Genomic DNA, 23,489 nt, shown 5'->3' on the forward strand with positions numbered 1-23,489 from the left:
TATATCAGCACCTTTAACGTAGTAAAACATCCAGAGATCCTTCACAGAATGTTCTCATACAAAAATCTTACCGAGTGTCGTTCAATAGCATCTTCCAAACCTGTGAACTCTATGACTTAGATGCAGAAAGGCAGCTGAGAACCTGCAAATTCGCCTCTAAGTCACACAACCTCCTGATCTGGAACTATATCAGTGTTCTTTCACTGTTGGTGGGTCAAAATCCTGGAACTCCTCACCTAACAGCACTGCAGTTATATTGATACATCACGGACTGCAGCAGCTTACCAACGCCTTCTCTGGGGCAATTAGGGATGGGTAATGAATGCTGACCTGGCCAGCAACACCCCATATCCCATGAAAGACTAAAGAAAAACTAATAAAATAATTAGACAAGTGACCAAAGACCAAAGGGGTCGGTTCTATGGACCAAACAAGGAGAACACTGGAGAAATTTAGCAGGTCTGGCAGCATCTGTGAAGAGAGAAACAATTAACATTTTGACCTGGTATGACTTTCCTTAAGAACTTCTTCAGTACATTCTTCTGAAGAAGCCACAGCAGACTTGAAACATTAACTCCATTTTTTTTCTCTACACATACTGCCCGACCTTTGAGAGTTTCCAGCATTCTCCAGTGTTTGTTTTAGATTTCCAACATTTGCAGCATTTTGCTTTCAATAAAGGTTTAAAGGAGTGACTTGAAGTGTGAGAGAGAAAATGTCACAGAATGAATTTTTTTAGAACTTAAGATTCTGTCAAAAGTTTGGCCAGGGAAATCAAGGATAAATAAGATGTTAGAAATGGAAGAAGTCAGAAATCTCAAAGAGTTAAGCTATTGGAGGAAGCAGTGGGGAGTGAGGCCATTGAAATAATTGTATGACTGATTTTTCAGTTTAACTGAGTGTTTATTTGCTTTACTAATCTGTCATTGTGCAATGACTGAACCTTGCTGCACTTAGAGTATGATACAGCTCTGTTACAGATTGCCGATGTTTTGCAGAGAACATCATGATGAAATTAGTTTTAAAGTTTCCAGGGAAATTAAAACTGCCTTCATCTTATGCATGAACAGGAGGCATCAGGACATCAAGGGGAGAATTAAATAGCAAATCAAAAGCAAAGGCTAATGAGATCAAGAGTGATCTGGAGGAGTTGAAAGAAACAAGATAATCTTTGAATTGAGGCAAAGACAAAACATTTGAAACAGTCAAATAAAACAAAGATAACAAAGTGTGGGGCTGGATGAACACAGGCAGGCCAAGAAGCATCTTGGGAGCTCAAAAGCTGACGTTTCGGGCCTCGACCCTTCATCAGAAAAGGGGGATGGGGAGAGGGCTCTGAAATAAATAGGGAGACAGCGGGAGGCGGACCGAAGATGGATAGAGGAGAAGATAGGTGGAGAGGAGAGTATAGGTGGGCAGGTAGGGAGGGGATAGGTCAGTCCGGGGAGGACGGACAGGTCAAGGGGGCAGGATGAGGTTAGTAGGTAGGAAATGGAGGTGTGGCTTGGGGTGGGAGGAGGGGATAGGTGAGAGGAAGAACAGGTTAGGGAGGTGCGGACGAACTGGGCTGGTTTTGGGATGCAGCGGGGGAGGGGAGGTTTTGAAGCTGGTGAAATCCACATTGATACCATTAGTCTGCAGGGTTCCCAAGCGGAATATGAGTTGCTGTTCCTGCAACCTCCGGGTGGCATCGTTGTGGCACTGCAGGAGGCCCAGGAGGACATGTCTTCAGGAAGAATGGAAGAACTATAGATGCTGAAGATCTGAAACAAGAACAGAAATTGCAAAGAAACTCAGCAGGTCTGGCAGGATCTGTAGAGAGAAAGAAGAGTTAATGTTTTGAATCCAGTGACCCTTCTTCAGAACCGATAGTAGCGAGGAAGGTATGGTGTTTATGCTTGGAGATGGCAAGAACTGCAGATGCTGGAGTCAGAGACAGTAGAGTGGAGCTGGAGGAACACTGCAAGCCAGGCAGCATCAGAAAAGCAGGAAAATTGATGTTTCGGGTCAGAACCTTCTTCAGAAATGGGGAGAGATAAGGGAGCTAGGAAACAAATAGGGAGAGGAGGGGTGGGATGGGTGATAGGTGGGTGCAGGTAGGGAGTGGTGGGGATTGGTCAGTGGGATGGATGAGGCAGATAGGTGGGAACAAAGATGGACAGGCTGTATCAAGTCAAGGAGACAGAAGGGAGATGGATGGGACTTGGGAAGAGTAGGTGGAGTGGTGATAGGTGGCTGCAGGTGGAAGATAATGGGGATTGGTCGGCAGGATAGGTGAGCCGAGAGGTGGGGTTAAAGATGGAAGAAGGTTGTGTCAGGTCAAGGAGGCAGGGATGAGATGGACAGTTGGACATGGGATGAGGCTGGGGTTGGGTTTTGAAACAGGTAAAATCCACATTTAGGCCACAGGGCTGTAGGCACCCGAGGTAAAATATGAGGTGTTGCTCCTTCAGTTTGCAGTTGGTGTCATTGTGACACTGGATGAGGCCCAGGATGGATGCCACCCACAAACTGGAGGAGCAGCACCTCATATTCTGCCTTGGGAGCCTGCAGCCCAATGGCCTCAATGTGGAATTTGCCAGTTTTAAAATCTTCCCACCTCCAGCCTCATCCCAAGTCCAGCCCTCCCTCTCATCCCCACCTCCTTGACCTGACACAACCTCTCCATCTTCTCTCCAAACTATCCACCCCTACCGCCTCACTGACCAATCCCCACCACTGCCTACCTGCACTCACCTCCCACCATCCCATAGCCCTATCCCTCCTCTGTTTATTTCTGAGCTCTCTTGCCCCCGTCCCATTTCTGAAGAAATGTCAACTTTCCTGCTCCTCTGATGCTGCCTGGCCGACTGTGTTCCTCCAGCTCCGTAATGTGGTATTTATGATAATATCGTCAGCATAAATACTGCCTTTTATTAAGTACTATCAGTTCTGAAGAGAGGTCACTCGATTTCAAAAGACTCAGTTGGATCTTTCAAACTTTTAAATAAAGATTTCTGGCTACTAAAAAGAAAGTGGTAGCAATGTGGGAAAGGGTCTAAAAACAACCAAGACAGTGGCATGAATTCAATTGGCCAGGGAAGCAAAATAAGAGAAGTTTGAAATGAAAACTCACTGCAGTAGTATCAGTTCTGCCAACAGAAGTGAGATATAGGCAGATTGACACGTACCCATTCGTTCAATGCTGCTGAAAAGAGAAAAAAAACAGTGGTTATAGAACTGTGGTCCATTTCTGTCCCGGTTAGACCAAGGACCGAAAAACAATGCCCCTGCACAAGAAGCGATGTGTATGTTTCAGATGGGGCCGGAACGCGGCCGTTTGTCGCTGTTTGCAATTGCTGGCTGGAAACTGGGGTGGACCCGGAGGGCAGCATGAAGTGCATTGCCCTTTTAAGTCACACACACACACACACACAGGCGGAGCCTGAGAGAGGTTCTCTGTACTGGGGAGTGGATCAGGTTTTAGTATTTGCTGCTTACCTGGGGCAGGTTCAAGCATTTGAGGAACGTGCTTTTCAAACTTCCTACACCTGCAGTGGAAACTGATACCTGGGAGGGAGCGTTGTTGTGTATCTTGTGCAGATAAATCCCTTTTACCATTTGGAAGCACAGGCTGCGCTCTGGCTAAGGGGAGATGTTGAGCTTTTGGGGAGGTTCATTTTGCCCCCGGGGTATGAGCCTAGCAGTGGGGCAGTTGTTGTGCCTGTATAGCTCCGTGGCAAGTTCCTTTTGGACCGCTTACATCAATGTGAGTTTCCCCGAGCCCAGCAGTAACCGGACCCTGTGGCAGAAAACCGAGAGCGGGGTCTACGGCCAGGACTCGCCGCTGGAGAGTGTCCAGGGGCTGGTGGGGGCCCCGCAGTCCCCCCGTCCCTACGGCTGTGAGCCCGGAGTGCCGTACCTTCGGCCCGAACCGCCTCAGCCCTGGGTAGCCCTGGTCGAGCGGGGAGACGGCTGCACCTTCGCCGAGAAGATCCTGAACGCCGCTCAGCAAGGGGCCAGCGCGGTGGTCATCTACAACTACCCGACCCCGGCCAACGAGGTGGTGCAGATGTCCCACCCGGGTAAGGGGGCAGCTCCGTGTGAACCCTCCCCCCTCCTCCCCGTAACAACCACCCCCCCCCCCCCATTCTTCCCTGTAACACACACCCATCTCTTTCCCCCCGCCCGTCTCCCCTCTTTCTCCCCCCCCCCCCCGTCTCCCCTCTTCCCCCCCCCCCGTCTCCCCTCTTCCCCCCCCCCCGTCTCCCCTCTTCCCCCCCCCCGTCTCCCCTCTTCCCCCCCCCCCTGTCTCCCCTCTTTCCCCCCCCCGTCTCCCCTCTTCCCCCCCCCCCGTCTCCCCTCTTCCCCCCCCCCCGTCTCCCCTCTTCCCCCCCCCCGTCTCCCCTCTTCCCCCCCCCCCGTCTCCCCTCTTTCCCCCCCCCCCCGTCTCCCCTCTTTCCCCCCCCCGTCTCCCCTCTTTCCCCCCCCGTCTCCCCTCTTTCCCCCCCCGTCTCCCCTCTTTCCCCCCCCCGTCTCCCCTCTTTCCCCCCCCCCGTCTCCCCTCTTTCCCCCCCCCGTCTCCCCTCTTTCCCCCCCCCCCCGTCTCCCCTCTTTCCCCCCCCCCGTCTCCCCTCTTTCCCCCCCCCGTCTCCCCTCTTTCCCCCCCCGTCTCCCCTCTTTCCCCCCCCGTCTCCCCTCTTTCCCCCCCCGTCTCCCCTCTTTCCCCCCCCGTCTCCCCTCTTTCCCCCCCCCGTCTCCCCTCTTTCCCCCCCCCGTCTCCCCTCTTTCCCCCCCCCGTCTCCCCTCTTTCCCCCCCCCCGTCTCCCCTCTTTCCCCCCCCCCGTCTCCCCTCTTTCCCCCCCCCCGTCTCCCCTCTTTCCCCCCCCCCGTCTCCCCTCTTTCCCCCCCCCCCGTCTCCCCTCTTTCCCCCCCCCCGTCTCCCCTCTTTCCCCCCCCCCGTCTCCCCTCTTCCCCCCCCCCCGTCTCCCCTCTTTCCCCCCCCCCGTCTCCCCTCTTCCCCCCCCCCCGTCTCCCCTCTCTCTCCCCCCCCCCCGTCTCCCCTCTCTCTCCCCCCCCCCGTCTCCCCTCTCTCTCCCCCCCCCCGTCTCCCCTCTCTCTCCCCCCCCCCCGTCTCCCCTCTCTCTCCCCCCCCCGTCTCCCCTCTCTCTCCCCCCCCCGTCTCCCCTCTCTCTCCCCCCCCCGTCTCCCCTCTCTCTCCCCCCCCCCCGTCTCCCCTCTCTCTCCCCCCCCCCGTCTCCCCTCTCTCTCCCCCCCCCCGTCTCCCCTCTCTCTCCCCCCCCCCGTCTCCCCTCTCTCTCCCCCCCCCGTCTCCCCTCTCTCTCCCCCCCCCGTCTCCCCTCTCTCTCCCCCCCCCGTCTCCCCTCTCTCTCCCCCCCCCGTCTCCCCTCTCTCTCCCCCCCCCGTCTCCCCTCTCTCTCCCCCCCCCGTCTCCCCTCTCTCTCCCCCCCCCGTCTCCCCTCTCTCTCCCCCCCCCCCTCCCCCCCTCTCCCCCCCCCCGTCTCCCCTCCCTCTCCCCCCCCCGTCTCCCCTCTCTCTCCCCCCCCCCCGTCTCCCCTCTCTCTCCCCCCCCCCGTCTCCCCTCTCTCTCCCCCCCCCCGTCTCCCCTCTCTCTCCCCCCCCCCCGTCTCCCCTCTCTCTCCCCCCCCCCCGTCTCCCCTCTCTCTCCCCCCCCCCGTCTCCCCTCTCTCTCCCCCCCCCCCCGTCTCCCCTCTCTCTCCCCCCCCCCGTCTCCCCTCTCTCTCCCCCCCCCGTCTCCCCTCTCTCTCCCCCCCCCCGTCTCCCCTCTCTCTCCCCCCCCCCCGTCTCCCCTCTCTCTCCCCCCCCCCCCGTCTCCCCTCTCTCTCTCCCCCCCCCGTCTCCCCTCTCTCTCCCCCCCCCGTCTCCCCTCTCTCTCTCCCCCCCCGTCTCCCCTCTCTCTCTCCCCCCCCCGTCTCCCCTCTCTCTCTCCCCCCCCCCGTCTCCCCTCTCTCTCCCCCCCCCCGTCTCCCCTCTCTCTCTCCCCCCCCCCCGTCTCCCCTCTCTCTCCCCCCCCCCGTCTCCCCTCTCTCTCTCCCCCCCCCGTCTCCCCTCTCTCTCTCCCCCCCCCCCGTCTCCCCTCTCTCTCTCCCCCCCCCCCGTCTCCCCTCTCTCTCTCCCCCCCCCCCCCGTCTCCCCTCCCCCCCCGTCTCCCCTCCCCCCCCGTCTCCCCTCTCTCTCCCCCCCCCGTCTCCCCTCTCTCTCCCCCCCCCGTCTCCCCTCTCTCTCCCCCCCCCGTCTCCCCTCTCTCTCCCCCCCCCGTCTCCCCTCTCTCTCCCCCCCCCGTCTCCCCTCTCTCTCCCCCCCCACCTTCCTTCCCCCCCCCCCAACTTCCTTCCCCCCCCCCCCCACCCCCCCACCTAGCCCCTCTCTTCTCTTCCCCTGACAAGCACCTGACTGTTACAAATGTGTGACGTAGAATTTGGTGACTGTCAGGGTCCACAAATCAGGTCAGTACAGACTTGATGGGCTGAGCGGTGTGTCAGTGATTTATGACTTTATGGCAAATATGTTGAAATAATTTTTTCCCCAATATTGCAGAGACACATGTGACTGTCAGGTGGGGCTGTACAATAAGGATGTGAATGCCAGCACAGATTAGGCTTGCGTCAGTTTACCTCAGGTTACCCAATGCGCTTTGCTCATTGGTAGACCTGGCAATTATTAAGTTGTCTCAGTTAGCTCTGAGGTATGAAGACCAGTTTGCAGAAGGTTTTCCCTGGGAGTTGAAATCCTTCTGAGGTCTATCCTCCCCACTCCTATCACCATGACCACATCCAGCTGTTGGGTCTCTGTGCTCCTCTCCAATTCTGATCTCCCATATCCTTCCTGATTTTTCTTCTCTCCGTTCACAACCATGTCTGAAGTTGTGGAATGCCGCTGCCCCATCAATATCCATCTCTACTTCTTAACCTGCTCCTTGGACTTGGGAGTTTTGACTTTTGGCCCTAATGTCTCCTTCCATATATCAAATTTGCTTTGATAACCATTCCAGTGAGGCACCTTGGGTGGCAACAGTGCTGTGGAATGCCATATCGACTACAGATTGCCTTGAACTGAGCCATGTTGATGAAGTTTTGACATGAAGCAGATCCACTGAACAGTGGCTGTTGTGATGTGCTGGGATCAGTCTCTAGTAGAAGTAAAGACCTAAGTGCCCCTCAGTTCAGCAGCGACAAAGGTTGTCCTGTGCTGCCAGTTCTCAATTTTTCAAGACCAGACAGATGTTGTGTGAATGTCAATGTCATCAGAAGTGAGTATTGTACACCCAAGTTAGAATAGCATTTTGGGTGATAGAGGATGCCTTTTTATGCAGAACTTTAATCTTGTAAAGACTCAATAACTTCAGATCGGAGTCAATACTAAAAATATGTTTATGGTTATGCCTATTCAGAGACATAGTGGTTATAGATATTTTTAATCAACCTGTTCACAGATGTTAATACTAGCTTCTGGAGTAAGTGGGACATGAAATGAGGCCTCCTGGCTCAGAGGAACTGACACTCACACAGCATGACAGCTGCCCAAGCAGAGTGATTTTATTAATGAACTGGCCATCTGGAAGCTTAAATGGCACTGTGAATACATTCACATCTCACCATGAAATTTTGAGAATTAAGATTCAGTATTCAGAGTAAAAACCAAAAGAACTGTGGATGCTGTAAATTAGGAACAAAAACAAAGTTACTGGAAAAGCTGAGGAGGTCTGGCTGCATCTGTGGAGGAGAAAACAGAGTTAACGTTTCGGGTCGAGGAAGGATCACTGGACCTGAAACGTTAACTCTATTTTCTCCCCCACAGATGCTGCCAGAGCTGCTGAACTTTTCCAGCAACTTTGTTTTTGTTCAGTTTTCAGAAGATCAGAAATAATAAAATAACTGACCTAAGTAAAAATTGCCATGAATAGCTCAGATAAATTGTTCCTGTGAGATTGTTTTGAGGGATGAATATTGGCTAGGACTGTGGTAATTAGTCCTCAGCTGCGCTTCCAAATATGCAACTTTCAAACCCCCTGAGCAGGCGGGTGGGGGGGGCCTTAGGGTAATTTATTGTCCACAAAGGGCATCTCCCCACAACGTAGCACTCAGTCAGTACCATACTGGAGTGTCAGACATGCAAGCGGAGGCTTGGGGACCGCTTTGCAGAACACCTCCGCTCAGTTCGCAACCAACAACTGCACCTCCCAGTCGCAAACCATTTCCACTCCCCCTCCCATTCTCTAGATGACATGTCCATCATGGGCCTCCTGCACTGCCACGATGATGCCACCCGAAGGTTGCAGGAACAGCAACTCATATTCCGCCTGGGAACCCTGCAGCCATATGGTATCAATGTGGACTTCACCAGTTTCAAAATCTCCCCTTCCCCTACTGCATCCCTAAACCAGCCCAGTTCGTCCCCTCCCCCCACTGCACCACACAACCAGCCCAGCTCTCTCTCTCTCTCTCTCTCTCTCTCTCTCTTCTCCCCCCCCCCCCCCCCCCCCCCCCCCCCCCCCCACTGCATCCCAAAACCAGTCCAACCTGTCTCTGCCTCCCTAACCGGTTCTTCCTCTCACCCATCCCTTCCTTCCACCCCAAGCCGCACCCCCATCTACCGACTAACATCATCCCACCTCCTTGACCTGTCCGTCTTCCCTGGACTGACCTATCCCCTCCCTACCTCCCCACCTATACTCTCTCCACCTATCTTCTTTACTCTCCATCTTCGGTCCACCTCCCCCTCTCTCCCTATTTATTCCAGTTCCCTCTCCCCATCCCCCTCTCTGATGAAGGGTCTAGGCCCGAAACGTCAGCTTTTGTGCTCCTGAGATGCTGCTTGGCCCGCTGTGTTCATCCAGCCTCACATTTTATTATCCTTGCCAATGCTGTTGGCTCTTAATAGTTTTCTAAATTGGCCCAGCAGCGAATCAGTTGTTGCCTCACCTTCTCTAAGGCAGCCAGGGGTCAGCAGGAGCAGTAAGTGTGGTAAATGAAAATCAAAAGAAGGGTGGATGCTGTAAATCAGGAACAGAAACAAAGTTGTGGGATAAGCTCAACAGGTCTGGCAGCATCTGTGAAGGAGAAAACCAGAGTTAACGTTTCCGGTCTGGGTGACCCTTCCTTGGAGGAATGTTCTTGCAGTAAATGTGGTTCTTGCTCAACTGTCGATGAAACAGAAGCAACTGAATTTGGTTACTCGATTTTAGGTTGTCATTCTGTTTGTCAGCATTCGTTGTGTAACAAATGAATTGATTTAAATCTTAAGATGTCTTAAACGGTGGCATTTAGGCTCAACCGCCCAATGTACGTTCTCACCTTGCGTTTTGTTATAGGACCCTTATGTTCATAGGTTTGACCTGTGTGATTTTTATGAGCCTGGATGTTAGGATGAGAGTAAAGGAGGAAAGGACTTTGAGTTATGTAGCACCTTTCATACATGTGGTTCAGGGCCCCTGTGAAAATCAATTCCTCAACTCTGTATGTACACCATAGGGGTTTTCCTAAACAGACTCCAGAGTCAAGATGCTGAGACACGTTAATCACAGCAACTCGAAAATATATGTAAGGTAGCGGGACAAGGATTCTGACATGCAGCTTTCGAGGACACTGTTTTATATGTAGTCACGCTGTCTATAAAGAGAAAGGAAGAGCTTGCATTTGCATGGCGTCCTGTACAATCTCAGTCATACCAAAACACTTTACGTTCAATAAAGTGTTATCTTCAAATTATTGACTTTAAATTGTTGTAAAGTGTCAAAGCTGGGTTGGATGTTAGATAACCAAGTGTGAAGCTGGATGAACACAGCAGGCCAAGCAGCATATGACACTGTCTATGCTGCTTACTATACTATCTATGGGAATAGGCTATAACAGTACTGTTACATGGGTACAGCCTTCAAAGGCTAAATTTGTTGTTGAGGACACAATTGAGAGATTCTAAACATTTCTCAGGGCCATAATATCCTCTTGCTGTAAAACCTAAAAATCGAATGCTACGTGAAATAATAGTAAAGTGATGGCGAGGCAGAGGAAGACATCAATCTGCTCTTCTGATTTGATTCTGCATCTGTGTTGCTTGGCCTGCTGTGTTCATCCAGCTTCACACTTTGTTATCTTGGCATCTCCAGCATCTGCAGTTCCCGTTATCGCTGGGTTGGATGTTACTGTTTGTTTTGCGTATTTCTAATCCTACTTTATGTTGCTGTCTAGTAGAAATTTGCATTCAGTCAATATTCTCTCCAAATAAGCGCACAAATAGAAGACTTTGCAATCAGTATCTCTGATTTATAACAATTTTCAAACTTATTTTCACATAACATCGCTCAAAGGCTTCACAATGTTAAGGCTCTTTGTTGAATGATGTACTGGAAAAGTTCATATTAACCTTTTTTGTGAAGTGATTTGCGCCATTAAGTTGTGCATCATTATTCACCAATTCAGACTAAGTTCCTTGTGACTTTATTTGCATGTAATATTTTAAAACTTCCAACCACCTTCATGTATACATTCATTATGTTCATGGGAATATATGTAGTGTGGCAGTACTCTTAACATATTCCAGTCATTTGCGCTTTGGTGAAGGGCTGTGCCTGACCCTCCTCTTCTTTGTTTCTTCCTGATTTTAACTTATCTCCTTTTGGTTTTGCAAACAATTTAGTGGATCAAATTAGTCCATTCAATTCTTAACTTTGTCCAAACCAATTACAGCTGCTCTGTCTTTTTTTTAATGCATCTATCTTCCTCAACTTTTCTTAATATCTTCACACTTCTGACAGCAAGACTTATCTCTAATATGTAATGCTCATCAGCCATTGTCTGTAGTTTCTGGTGATGACCAGAAGTGTTTCTTTGTCTTTTGTAGATTATCATTTTGGGTGTCAACAGAAAAAGATCTTTCTGTTTCAGTTGAAAGTGTAAAATCTCCTTTTTCTTTGTCCTTTTGAAAATCTTGTCATTTGCAATATGTTTGAGCATCTTCTGTGATTTCATCAAAGTTGTTTGAATCAGCTTTGAAAAGTCAAAGGGAAATAATTACAATCTTTTCATTTAGTTTGGCAATAAGTATGGCTGTGATACTGCATACCACAAACCTGCATTATATGCGTTTCCCAGATGTTTTGCAGCTGAATAAAGCTCCTTTTGTATGGCATTGTTTTAATTTGTTGACCGACTTAGTTATTGACTACTGCATTTTATGTCAGTATTATCGTTTTTTGACTAGTTTTAAAGTCATAAAATTGTCAGGCAGAACTTTTTGATCTAAATTTTCATATTTTTCTTGAAATGATCTAATAAGACACACACCCACATCTATTAAACTAATGTCAGCTGAGATTTATAGGAGGGTATATATATTCACATCCTTTCAAAGGTAATAGGTGATAAAAATAGTGTTATCCCCAGAATTATAGTAAATACACTGAGTTTGAATGGACTTGATGGACTCCTGGTGTTTGCTACAACCTGTAACTATCTAATAGTTCAATCTTTATCATTTGGTCTCTATTCATTTTGCATATCAATCCAGTGATAAAGCATCAATGGTCTCTGAATGGTAACATTTATGTGCTAGTAGGTACTTCAGGAAAGCCTTGAAGGGCAAAATGTTATTGGTTGGTAAATTTTAATATAGTCATTAAACTCTTCAGAGCAAAACAGCTTTCCCAAAAACATTAGAATTGTAATTATCTGTACTTCAAGGTTTTGACATTTCCAGGATCCTTGGACTCTGATATGTTTCTCAATGACTGGAAGTTAGCATGTACCTTATTTAACGCAAGGCAGGAAATAAAAAAAAGTATGATATTGACCAGTTAGCCTAATGTCTGTTGTTGGAAAATAGTAGATTCTATTATTAGAGTTGTGATAACAAGACTGTAGATGGTCATCATGTAATTGAGGGAATCAGTATGCACCTATGAAAAAGACATTGTTTTGACAAACCTCTGAATTTTTACTTTAAAGATATAACTAGGGTAGAATGAGGGGGAAAAATGGATGAAGTATATTGAGATTTTCAAAGAGCATTTTGATAAGGTGCTTAGCAAGGTAATTAAAATGTATTAGCATGCGTTGGATTGAGGTTAAAATATTAGCATGGATGAAGGATCAACTACCAAATAGAATAAACATAATGTCTTCAGTTTGGGGGCCAAAATTGGCTGTGTCACAAGGATTAGTGCTTGGGTCTCATCTATTTAACGTTTATGTCAGTGCCTTCAATGAGGAGGCTGAGTGTGATGCGTTGAAGTTTGATGTAAAATTGGTTGGGAAAGTAAAGCTTGCACAGCAAACAAAGAGATTGCAAAAAGATTTTGGGCAGATTAGGCAAATGAGCAAGAATGTGATAATGTAATCTGGAGGACCCTAAAGTTTTCATCTTTGGTTGTAAAGATGATCATTTTATTTTACTTGGAATGACTGAGAAATAACCCAAATGATATATTATTCATCATTTACAAAGAGGTAGAAGTCCTGAGAGTTTAAGGCGATACGTGAGATTTTTTTTAATGAGACCAAACCAAGAATACTCTATGTAGTTTGGTCTCCTTATTTAAAGAAGTGTAATTCAGGCTTACTAAAGTTTGAGCACTAGCCTACATTAAGAAATTGAACAGACTGGGACGATATTATCTGAGGAAAACGAAAGGTGACTTCGTTAAAGCTTTTTAAATTCTTATGGGACTTCAAAGGCTGATCTTATGGGATTTGGAACTAAGGGTTAGAGCCTGAGAATAAGGAGTTGACCCTTTTTAGAATTAATTTGAAGAGAAGTTTCTTCATTCAAACAGTTGACAGCTTCTGGAGTGTAGGCCACAGAGGGATATGGGAGCTCAAGTTTTTTTTAGTGTACTTGAGGTAGAATTTGATAGATTCTTGAATCTCTTAAGATTCAAGAATCTATGGAAGTGGACAGGGAGGTGTTACTGATGTGAAAAATGAGCCATGGCCTTGTTAAATGATGGAACAAGCTCAAGTGGCTGATTACACTCTTCCCACTCCCATTTCTTCTGTTGTGTAGTGTCTTTTTATAACTGAAGCTGACTTTTAAAATAACTCGTCTTCTGATGTCATGAGGGGAACAGAAAACACTTGTAATATCTTTACAGCATCCACTTCTGAACAACAATTTTGTCATGTATTGTTGGGTGGGCCTGCAGTTATTGCCCATCCTTAAATTATGATTGCTGTACCCTTGGTGTGTTCAGATGTGATGGAGAAGGCTTCTTGGACATATTTCAAGAGCGCAAACGACCCTGAAAAAAGCATAAAACATCTATTTTAAAAACTGTTGCATTTTTTGGTTAGTTTTGTATGCGGTAATACATTGGCATCAAACAGCCTTAATTTTCTCCCATTGAGAATTGGCAAGACATTTCAAAAGCAGCTGTGTGTAGCTGTATGCCACAGCTTGATTACTGATCTGTTAATAAACAAGTATTTTCCATACCTTTCCATGGAAAAACAATGTGAATTTACTACTAAAATATGATTTTATATTGCTGTGGAGAATTTTGTTTTTTGGTCAGAGTTTTCTTGCTCTTGGGAAAATTTGGAGAGCAGCTACATAGTGACAGGGACTCAAATATAAAAGAACGCCTTAAAATTAAACTAATTTTTGATCTGCTCCATTCTACATTGAAGGGCAAGCCGACTCTTTATTTCAGAACTAGTAATCCATGTTGGCTCGGTTGTTGGCTTCTGAATGCAATTTAGAAAATTGGCTAGATTAGTAGCTGGGCCATTTTGGCATGTTACAATCCCAGTTGGAATCTAATCTGTCCAGTTTTATACAACATAGAACAGTACAGGCCCTTCAGCACACGATGTTGTGCCGAACTTTTACCCTAAAGCTAGGGTCAATGTAACCTTCACCCCTACCTTATAGTGTGAAACTGCTTGAAAGATCTTTTTTGCTTTTGGCTTTGCAATTTGGCAACCATCGGGGCCAGTCACTGATCGTGAGGCTGCCGGTGCCTCTTTTTTAAAAAAAGCACAAAAGACAAAGAAAACAGCGTATTTTAACAGCAGTCCATGTTGAGATATCACAAGACCTGGACAGTATCTTGGCTAGGGCTGAAAAGTGGCAAGTAACATTCACACCAGACAAATATCAGCAAATGACTGTCTTCAATAAGAGATAATCTAACCACCACCTCTTAACATTCACTAGTGTTACCATCACTGTATCCCTGACTGCCAACATCCTAGAGGTCACCATTGGTCAAAAACTGAACTGGACTGGCCACATGAATACCATGGTTACAGAAGCAGATCAGAGGCTAGGAATACTACAGCGAGTAACTCATTTCCTAACTCCTCAAAGCTAGTCCACCATCTACACTGTTCCTTTCGTGTTGCAGGGTCAAAATCCCGGCATTACCTCCGTAAGGGCATTATGTGCCTCCCCACAGCACATGGATTGCAGCATTTCTCAAAGGCAGCTCACTGCCCCTTTCTCCAGGACAACTAGGGATGGATTATAAATGCAGGCCCAGCCAGTGACATCCACATGCCAGGATTCATGAACGAATTTTAAAAACGTCACTCAATCCCAGTGAAATAGCATTCCTGTTTAACACTTCAATATTTTTACTTCTGTTTATTCTTCCCAGCCTTTCCTTTGGACTGTTGAAGCAGCATCTTTTCAGCTGTAATGGCCTGAATTCCAATCCTGACAACTTGTAGATTTCTACCAAGTTTCTCTCTACAATGAACATTTAAAAAAAAAACTGCCCTTCAACTGAGGACTTCTCTTCTGAACTCAAATCACTAGTAGCCTCTGACCCTTTGAGTTTTTAATTAAACAGAAACCATGTAAATGTTTAGTAGTGAGATCTCTGGGTAGCTGAATAAATAATTTAATTTGAGTCGCATGTTGTTTTCAGTTTGCTCAAAGTGACTTTCAGACCTTTTCGTTTTTAAAAAAAGTCACCTTCACAAATGTGGAACCTAAAATTTATTTCTCCTCCAAGTTCCTAAACAATTACAATAAAGGACAAACCTATTACCACGTATGGCCCAAGGTTTCAACGCACTCGATCTTTATTTTTACTCAAAGAACGGTACAGCACAGGAACAGTCTGTTTAGCCCTCCATGCCTGCTCCAACACATTTTGTCCTTCCATATTAAAACTGTCTTCACTTACAGGATCTGTATCCCTCTATTCCCTTCCTATTCATATGTTTGTCCAGGTGCTTCTTGAAAGCTGCTATTGTATCTGCTTTCACCACTTCTGGCAGTGTGTTCCACGTACTCCTCACCTTTTTTGTGTGGAAAACCTGCCATCTGTTTAAAACTCACTCCCCCACCACACTGAGAGCCTGTATCCCCTAGTAAGTGACCCCCTACCCTGGGAGAAAGCCTCATACTTTCCACTCTATCCATGCCATTCACAATCTTATAAACTTCAATCAGGTTGCCCTGAACCTCCGGCATTGCAGTGGGGGGGAATTAAGCCCCAGTTTATTCAGCATCTTGTCATAGCTGAAATCCTCCATTACAGGCAACATCCAGGTAAACCATTGGGGGTGGCACAGCGGCTCAGTGGTTAGCACTGCAGCCTCACTGCGCCAGGGACCCGGGTTCGATTCCAGCCTCGGGCAACTGTCTGTGTCTCCCCGTGTCTGCGTGTGTTTCCTCTGGGTGTTCCAGTTTCCTCCCACAGTCCAAAGCTGTGCAGGTTAGGTGGATCGGTCATGCTAAATTGCCCGCAGTGTTCAGCGTGTGCGCGTTATAGGGGGATAGGTCTGGGTGGGATGCTCCAAGGGGCAGTATGGACTTGTTGGGCCAAAGGGCCTGTTTCCACACTGTAGGGAATCTAATCTAAACCTTTTCTACCCTCTCCAAAATGTTTGCGTTGTACTGACATTGTGTGATCAGAACTGTATGCAATATTCCAAGTGTGGCCGAACTAAAGTTCTATAAAGCTGCAACCTAACTTGCCTATCCTGATACTCAGTGTTCTTTCCAATAAAGGCAAGCATGCCATAAGCCTTTTTTATTACCTTATCTGCTGCGCTGCCACCTTCAGTGATCTGTGGACCTGCACTCCCAGATTACTCAGCATAGCATCTATGCTATCATATATTTTATATCATATAACTCCAAAGGGTTCTGCCATTTACTGCTTAATTTCCACCTGTACTTGACCTTCCAAAACACATCACCTCATAATTGTCTGGATTAAACTCCATCTGCCCATGCTTCCAACTGATCTATATTCTGCTGTCTCCTCTGACAGTCATCCTCACTGTCCGCAAATCCACTAATCTTGTATCATCTGCAAACTTACCAATTGGACTTGCCACATTTTTCCTCCGTATTATTTATGTAGATACTCCTTTGCATCCTTTTAATTTTGCCTCCTACTGTATTTGTATCTGTCTCCTGTCTTGACCATTCCTTGTGCGAGAACATTAGCTGTAGTATTGAAATATTTGCTTAAAATTGGCCAGTGCATTGAGTGTAGGGGTTGGGAGGTCATGTTACAGCTGTACAGGACATTGGTTAGGCCACTTTTGGAATACTGCATGCAGTTCGGGTCTCCCAGTTATCGGAAGGATGTTGTGAAACTTGAAAAGGTTCAGAAAACATTTACAAGAATGTTGCCAGGATTGGAAGGCTTGAGCAGGAGGGAAGAGGATGAACAGGCTGAGGTTATTTGTCGGAGGTTGAGGGCTGACCTTACAGAGGTCTATAAAATCATGAGGGGCATAGATATGGTGAGTAGCCAAGGTCTTTTCCCCAGGGTGGGAGAGTCCAAAACTAGAGGGCTTAGGTTTAAGGTGAGAGGGGTAAGATACAAAAGGGTCCTAAGGGGCACCTTTTTCATGCAGAGCATGGTGTAGATATGGAATGAGCTGCCAGAAGAAACAGTGGAGACTGGTACAACTACAGCATTTGAAAAGGTTTCTGGATGGGTATATGTATTGGAAGGATTTGGAGGGATATGGGCCAAATGCTGGTAAATGTGACTAGATTTATTTAGGATATCTGGTCAGTATGCATGCGTTGGACTGAAGGATCTGTTACCGTGCTGTATGACTATGACTCCAATTTGTACCCTTTAATGGTTCTTTCCAGAACTTGATGGGTACTTTAAATCAAGCAATGAAGATTCTGAGGGCAAGGTATTTTGACCTCACCAGTTCAAAAATTCTAGGCTATATAAATTGAGGCCTCATCCCCCTGGAATTGGTCATTCCAATTTCCACTCAAAACATTTTTTTTATTATTGTCGCAAGAGAAGGTGCATTTCAATTGAAACAAAATCCATTTAATGGACTTTAGCCATGGATAATATAAAGTATTACGTTAATGTTCTTTTGTAATCTAAGGTTGTACAGTGTATGGGAGATCAGCGCTGCATTTTTAATGAGCCCTTCAACTTGACTCCTTTTGTGCTGGCACAGAAATTGAGATTGTCTGGATTACAGCTCGCAGCCCTAATGTTGGGAAGATTGTATTCAGTTGTGTCCATTTCCTTAGCATTAAGTAAGGAGCAAGCCATGTTTGTGGACTGACAAATTGGACTGGACTTCAAACCCTGCTCCCAATTGTGCAGCTATTTTCCACAGGTTCCACTCTTATCAATATGCTAATCTAATTTCTTTATAGGATAGATAGCCCTGAGAGATTACGGATGTGGTGCTCCCAGAGTAAACGTGGCTGACATGCCATGATCATTCAGCTTTGATGCATATTTTATTTCTGCTATATGAAACACAAACAAAATGATCAATACAAATGTTCTGTAATTCTCTTCCCATCTCTTGCTTTTGTCTGACCTCTGACAAAACTCCAGTCTAAAAAGACTTTCATTAATTTTGCACTTTTATGGACTACTGGCAGTTGTGAAGCGCGTTAAAGCCAGTGGAGAGTGTTTTGAGTGTAGCTGCCATTGTCATGCGGGAAGTTGAATTGAACCTGGCTTTAAAATAAGCTTCTGCAATGTTCTTTCTATTGTATAATCTATGAAAGCCCCCACTTGTGAAATAGCAGGAAACAGGCTTTTAGCAAGGGCCGCTACATGATGAAATTTTGTTCTGCAGCCTGCCATGTTCCCTCTTCCCTTTCTGACTAGATCAATGCCTACAGAAGGTGGTAGAGGAGAGAAATTGGTTTTCCCTCTGACACTGAAATGAGGGCAGCTGATGGCTTTGCATGAGGGTGGTAAATTCCGCAGTTAAGTTTGAAAGCCTCTACTTTAAAGCATTTTGAAATGTTATGGTTAGTGGGAGAGAAATTTTGAGGGGCCAAAACACACATACTCTCCGATTTTAAGCAGCACCTGTGGTGAAAACAGACACTCGGGTCCTGTTAGGTTATTGTGCACATTTTGTTCCACTTAGTGAAAGGATTTAAACTGTTAAGCTCTCCGTTGTGATCACAGATGCTGTCTGTTTCCAGCATTTTGCCTCATTTTTTCGGTATTATCTCTTTCTTCAGTTTTTCCACTGGCTGCAGTGCATGATTGAAAACCCTCCCGACCAACTTCCCTCCCTTAGCACCCTTCATAAAATCAAGTTCAAACAAAATCCTGCTACCTGTCCCCAAAACAATGCCAGGTCCTGTTTTCCCCCATCACTGCCCATCCAATGAGCAAGTATAGCTGCTTGTTTAGCAATGTCTTGGTTTTTGACATTCCTGTATCAACCCCTTTTTCTGAAGAAGGGTCCAGACCCGAAATGTCGGCTTTCCTGCTCTGATGCTGCTTGGCCTGCTGTAATCATGCAGCTCTACACCTTGTTATCTCTTCACTTCAGCCCTTTATCGCACTCGTCCTCTCGGCACATCCTGCAACATTAAGAACTTGGATTTATGTCATGGCTTTATTGCTGTAAAATATCAGTGATTCACAGAAATGGAATCCAACAAAATACGATACTCACCAACGTGAGATATTCAGACAGGGGACCCAAACCTTAGTACTTTTTCAGGAAGCATATTGAGGGAGGAATGAGAGGAAGGTTTACTGAGGAAATTTTAGTGGGCTTTGGTAGCGAAGAACATAGCTGACTGTGATCCAGCAGTTAAGATCATGGATGCTGTGGTGGCCTGAATTGGAGGAGGACCCACTGGAGTCGCAGATGATTGTAGGCCCGGAAGAGGACAGGGGTAAGGCCGTTGGCTGGCTTTGAAACAAAGATGAACTTTTTTTTTACAAGCATTGAGGCATTATTTAACTCGGTGTCAGTGTCACTCAATAAGGACAGCTACAAGAATGTGTACAGGATTTGGAAAGAGATGCTGGTAGCGGGGTCTCAAATGACCTCCGGTTTCTCGATGATAGATTGTGCGAGACTGGCTGGTCACAAATGTGTGTGCCTGCAACTGCTAAACTATGGCAAGGACAAAGATCGTATAACCAGGCTGTCTTGCTGACGGCACAGCTATGTGTTAGAAGCTCATCTCAAAGTCAAACAAGACACACAGTCATTTTCTAAGCGGAAGGATAACATCGGAGGCTGCATCCTTGTGAATGGAATTTGTGGTGAAAACTAAAAATGGAGCCTTTGTTCCCGATATTTTAGTCGAAGTTTCTGCTCATCCAATTGTGGATGTTGGGCAAACAGTGTGGCAAATTGGTAAGAAGAGGCTCGCAGAGAGGGCACTCTGTGGTGGTCAGAGGTTGTAGTTTAGGAACGGGAAGTTGCCAAGGAACACTGAGCAGTGGTGTGACAGCAGGAAGAGAAGCTGTCTCAAATGATCCTCAGTCTATTACTGAATGTGAAATAACTGCACAGAGGCCAGTATCCCATCCCAAGTCACCCTTTATTCACACGTATATCGTACTTGACACAAGTCTGACTTCCTCAGAGCCCAGCTCTGGGAGTGGACTGAACCTCAAATGTTCCTGTTTAATGTCTGTCAGCCAGGGCTCCCTGATTGGCCCAGATTAACAGCCCCAATCAGGGAACTTGTATTCTGAGTTCCACTTGATTGACCTTGTTACAATCACTACTGTTGGATCAGAATAGAACTAGGCAAAAGCACTGAAAGAGGATGGTGTGCTCAACCAGTCTCAATGTCTTAAATGACTTGGAGTACCATTACAACACAAGTGCCCCTTAGATTGGAGGTGCTCTGTAAATGGAAGTTATAGAAGGGAAAATGAGGATACTTGTGGAATTGCTGATCCAAGCTTCTAAGGTCTTTTCATTTGGATACTGGTGCCTATTATTTCCAGCACTTATGCTGTTAAATCTGTTGTTCATTTGCACAGAAAGACAGTTTTTTGTAGACCTGGTTTTACTTGCTATACAAGTTTGCTGCCAATCTACTGAAACTCAATTTAGCAATGTAAACAAGGAGCCTGCTTCTCAATATACTTTACACTCAGCAAGCCGCAGAATAGAGAAGTAGTTTAATTGCACAAGGCGATTCAGTAGGGCAGCTTGGCTCATAACACTTCTAATTGGTGATCCAACCAAGGTGATTTAAGGTTTCGAAGGTTAGACGTGGAGAAACCATTTCCTTGGGCTGAATTGAGAACAAGAGGGTACACAGTAATTGCAAAATTGCAGCCTGGCCAGTTGATTAAAGCCAAGAAGCACATTTTCATACATTGGGTAGTGTAAGTATCCTGTGCTTTTTTTGCTCATGTTGTTGGATGAAATGAAAACTTCAAGACTCTGACTGATAGATTTTCCACTTGTGGACCCTGAGTCCAGAAGGCTGCAATGAAAAGTTCAATAACTTTAGGGCCTGAGCTCTCCTATGTCCTTTATCCCAAGCCCCACTCATCAGGCCTTGTTAACATATAGCCTGCTATTACACACAACCCGTTGTTAGCCACTAACAGTCCCCATTAATCACTATTTGCTGTTCTAGCCAGATCGTTGTCCACTCCTTTGTCTGCCAAACTGTTCTCTCTAGGGACTGTGTCCCCACCTACTGTATACTCCTCACCACCTCTGCTGACCCTGGCTTCTGTATAAAAACCCACATTTTCCAAACTACTATAAGTTCTGAGGAAAGATCATTCGACTCAAAATGTTAACTCTGATTTCTCTCCAAAGATGCTGCCAGACCTGCTGAGCTTTTCCAGCAATTTCTGTTTTTGGATCATTAGATTTGTGTTTGGTGCAGGTATGAAGTGGCATGGGGCAATGGCAGGTGAATGGAGTTAAGATACAGATCAGTCATGTTCTAATTACTTGGTAGAATAAGATCACGTGATGGAAAAACCACCATTTGTTTGTAAATTGTTGAGATTATCTGAGCCGAAACACAAGGTGAAGAAGGATGAGGGTGCAGCAAGGGAACTGAATTCAATTCCATATATTCATGCAACAAGGCAGTGAGGCTGAGAAACACCCTGTTTTATTCATCTTGGTTGTGTATAATGGGTACATGGTGTAGTTAGGCTCAGGAAATGGCAAGCTAAACACAACTTGAATAATTTCCATATTGAATGATTGAGGTTGTTGATGCGTTCAAAATGTAAATGGACAGATTCCTAATTACTGCAATGCACAGTCACTTGGACTTGATGAAAAATAGGAGTGTGCAAAAGTAGGCTTGTTCTGAACATTACCTTTTATTGAGAGAATGTGATGTCGCAGATCTCTGGTCTTAGCTCCAATTCCATGCAAAAAGGATGTTTTAAAATCCCTGTCACTATCAGATGGGCAGAATGCAGCACGTCCCATCCATGGGAAATGTTAGCTTTAGCACTCTTTCTTTTCTAGCAAAAGTTAGGACTTGTGCTGTCAGATCTGATTAAACAATAATATTTGAAAAGCAAACATCCTAACATAGCCATTTTTCTCCACAGCAAGATCCCATAGCTGATGGCCATTTCATTCTGGAGCGGTCTCTTGCCTAGGACACTGCAAATCACACCCAACCCTCCCACCCCCAAGTATTACTGTTCACACATTGGCATAGGATCTTTTGCACTGAAACAGGAGGTATGAGCTTGTGTTCTGATTCCTGTTAAATGTTGTTATTGGACAATTTGGATGCCAGACTGAAATCTGGCTTGATAGATTTCATTTTTGCTGAAATACAAAACATACAATGCTCTAGGTTTAGATCTAACAGTAAACAAGAATATTATGCAAAAGAGTTCAAGAATAAACCGTTCTTTACATATAACACAGGTTTAAAGTTTAAAAAGAATGCTGTAAAATGCAAGATAATAAGGTGTGGAGCTGGATGAACACAGCAGGCCAAGCATCATCTTAGGAGCAGGAAGGCTGACATTTGGGGCCCGGACCCTTCATCAGAAATGGGGGCGGGGACTGGGGATCTGAAATAAATAGGGAGAGAGGGGGAGGTGGATAAAAGATGGATAAAGGAGAAGATAGGTGGAGAGGAGACAGACGAGTCAAAGAGGCAGGGATGAAGCCAGTAGGTGTTGAGGTAGGGAGGAAATAGCTTAGTCCAGGGAGGACGGACAGCTCAAGGGGGCTGAATGAGGTTAGTAGGTAGGAAATGGGGGTGCAGCTTGATGTGGGTGGAGTGGATAGGTGAGAGGAAGAACAGGTTAGGGAGGCAGGGATGAGCTGGGCTGGTTTTTAGATGCGGTGGCAGGAGAGGAGATTTTGAAGTTTGTGAAATCCACATTGATACCATTGGGCTGCAGGGTTCCCAAGCGGAATATGAGTTGCTGTTCCTGCAACCTTCGGGTGGCATCGTTGTGGGCCTCCTGCAGTGCCACAATGGACATGTCGTCTGAGGAATGGGAGGGGGAGTTGAAATGGTTCGTGACTGGGAGGTGCAGTTGTTTATTGCGAACCAACGCATCATCCTCTGGCACTTCCGCCATCTGCAATCTGACCCCACCACCAAAGACATTTTTCCATCCCCACCCTTGTCTGCTTTCTGGAGGGACCGCTCTCTCCGTGACTCCCTTGTCCGCTCCACACTCCCCTCCAACCCCACCACACCCAGCACTTTTCCCTGCAACCGCAGGAAGTGCTACACTTGCCCACACACCACCTCCCTCACCCTCATCCCAGGCCCCAAGAAGACTTTACACATCAAGCACATGTTCACCTGCACATCCGCCAATGTGGTACACTGCATCCGCTGTACCCGGTGTAGCTTCCTCTACATTGGGGAAACCAAGCGCAGGCTTGGGGACCGCTTTGCAGAACACCTACGCTCGGTTCGCAATAAACAACTGGACATCCCAGGCGCGAACCATTTCAACTCCCCCTCCCATTCCTCAGACATCATGCCCATCATGGGCCTCCTGCAGTGCCACAGTGATGCCACCCGAAGGTTGCTGGAACAGCGACTCATATTGCGCTTGGGAACCCTGCAGCCCAATGGTATCAATGTGGATTTTACAAACTTCAAAATCTCCCCTCCACCCCACTGCATCCCAAAACCAGCCCAGCTCATCCCTGCCTCCCTAACCTGTTCTTCCTCTCACCTACCCCCTCCTCCCACCTCAAGCCACACCCCCATTTCCTACCTACTAACCTCATCCTGCCCCCTTGACCTGTCTGCCCTCCCCAGACTGACCTATGTCC

General features: G+C 46.7%; 1 protein-coding gene across 3 annotated transcripts in view; it reads left to right on the plus strand.

Annotated features, from left to right (window-relative positions):
• Window positions 1-23,489, plus strand: part of LOC125458807 (E3 ubiquitin-protein ligase RNF128) — a 149,541-nt gene that overhangs the window by 41,183 nt on the left and 84,869 nt on the right. Inside the window, exon 1 of one of the 3 annotated variants that reach the window (XM_048544505.2) lies at window positions 3,431-4,064. The exons of 1 other annotated variant lie outside the window; for it this stretch is intronic. In XM_048544505.2, the coding sequence (XP_048400462.1) occupies window positions 3,635-4,064 (430 nt within the window). In that variant the 5' untranslated portion in view covers window positions 3,431-3,634. Of the gene's footprint in view, window positions 1-3,430; window positions 4,065-23,489 lie in introns of those variants that run through there. One more of the 3 variants, XM_048544503.2, reaches the window with a different exon arrangement.

The sequence above is a fragment of the Stegostoma tigrinum genome, chromosome 15, assembly GCF_030684315.1.
Source record: "Stegostoma tigrinum isolate sSteTig4 chromosome 15, sSteTig4.hap1, whole genome shotgun sequence".
In the NCBI taxonomy this organism is placed as follows: domain Eukaryota; kingdom Metazoa; phylum Chordata; class Chondrichthyes; order Orectolobiformes; family Stegostomatidae; genus Stegostoma; species Stegostoma tigrinum.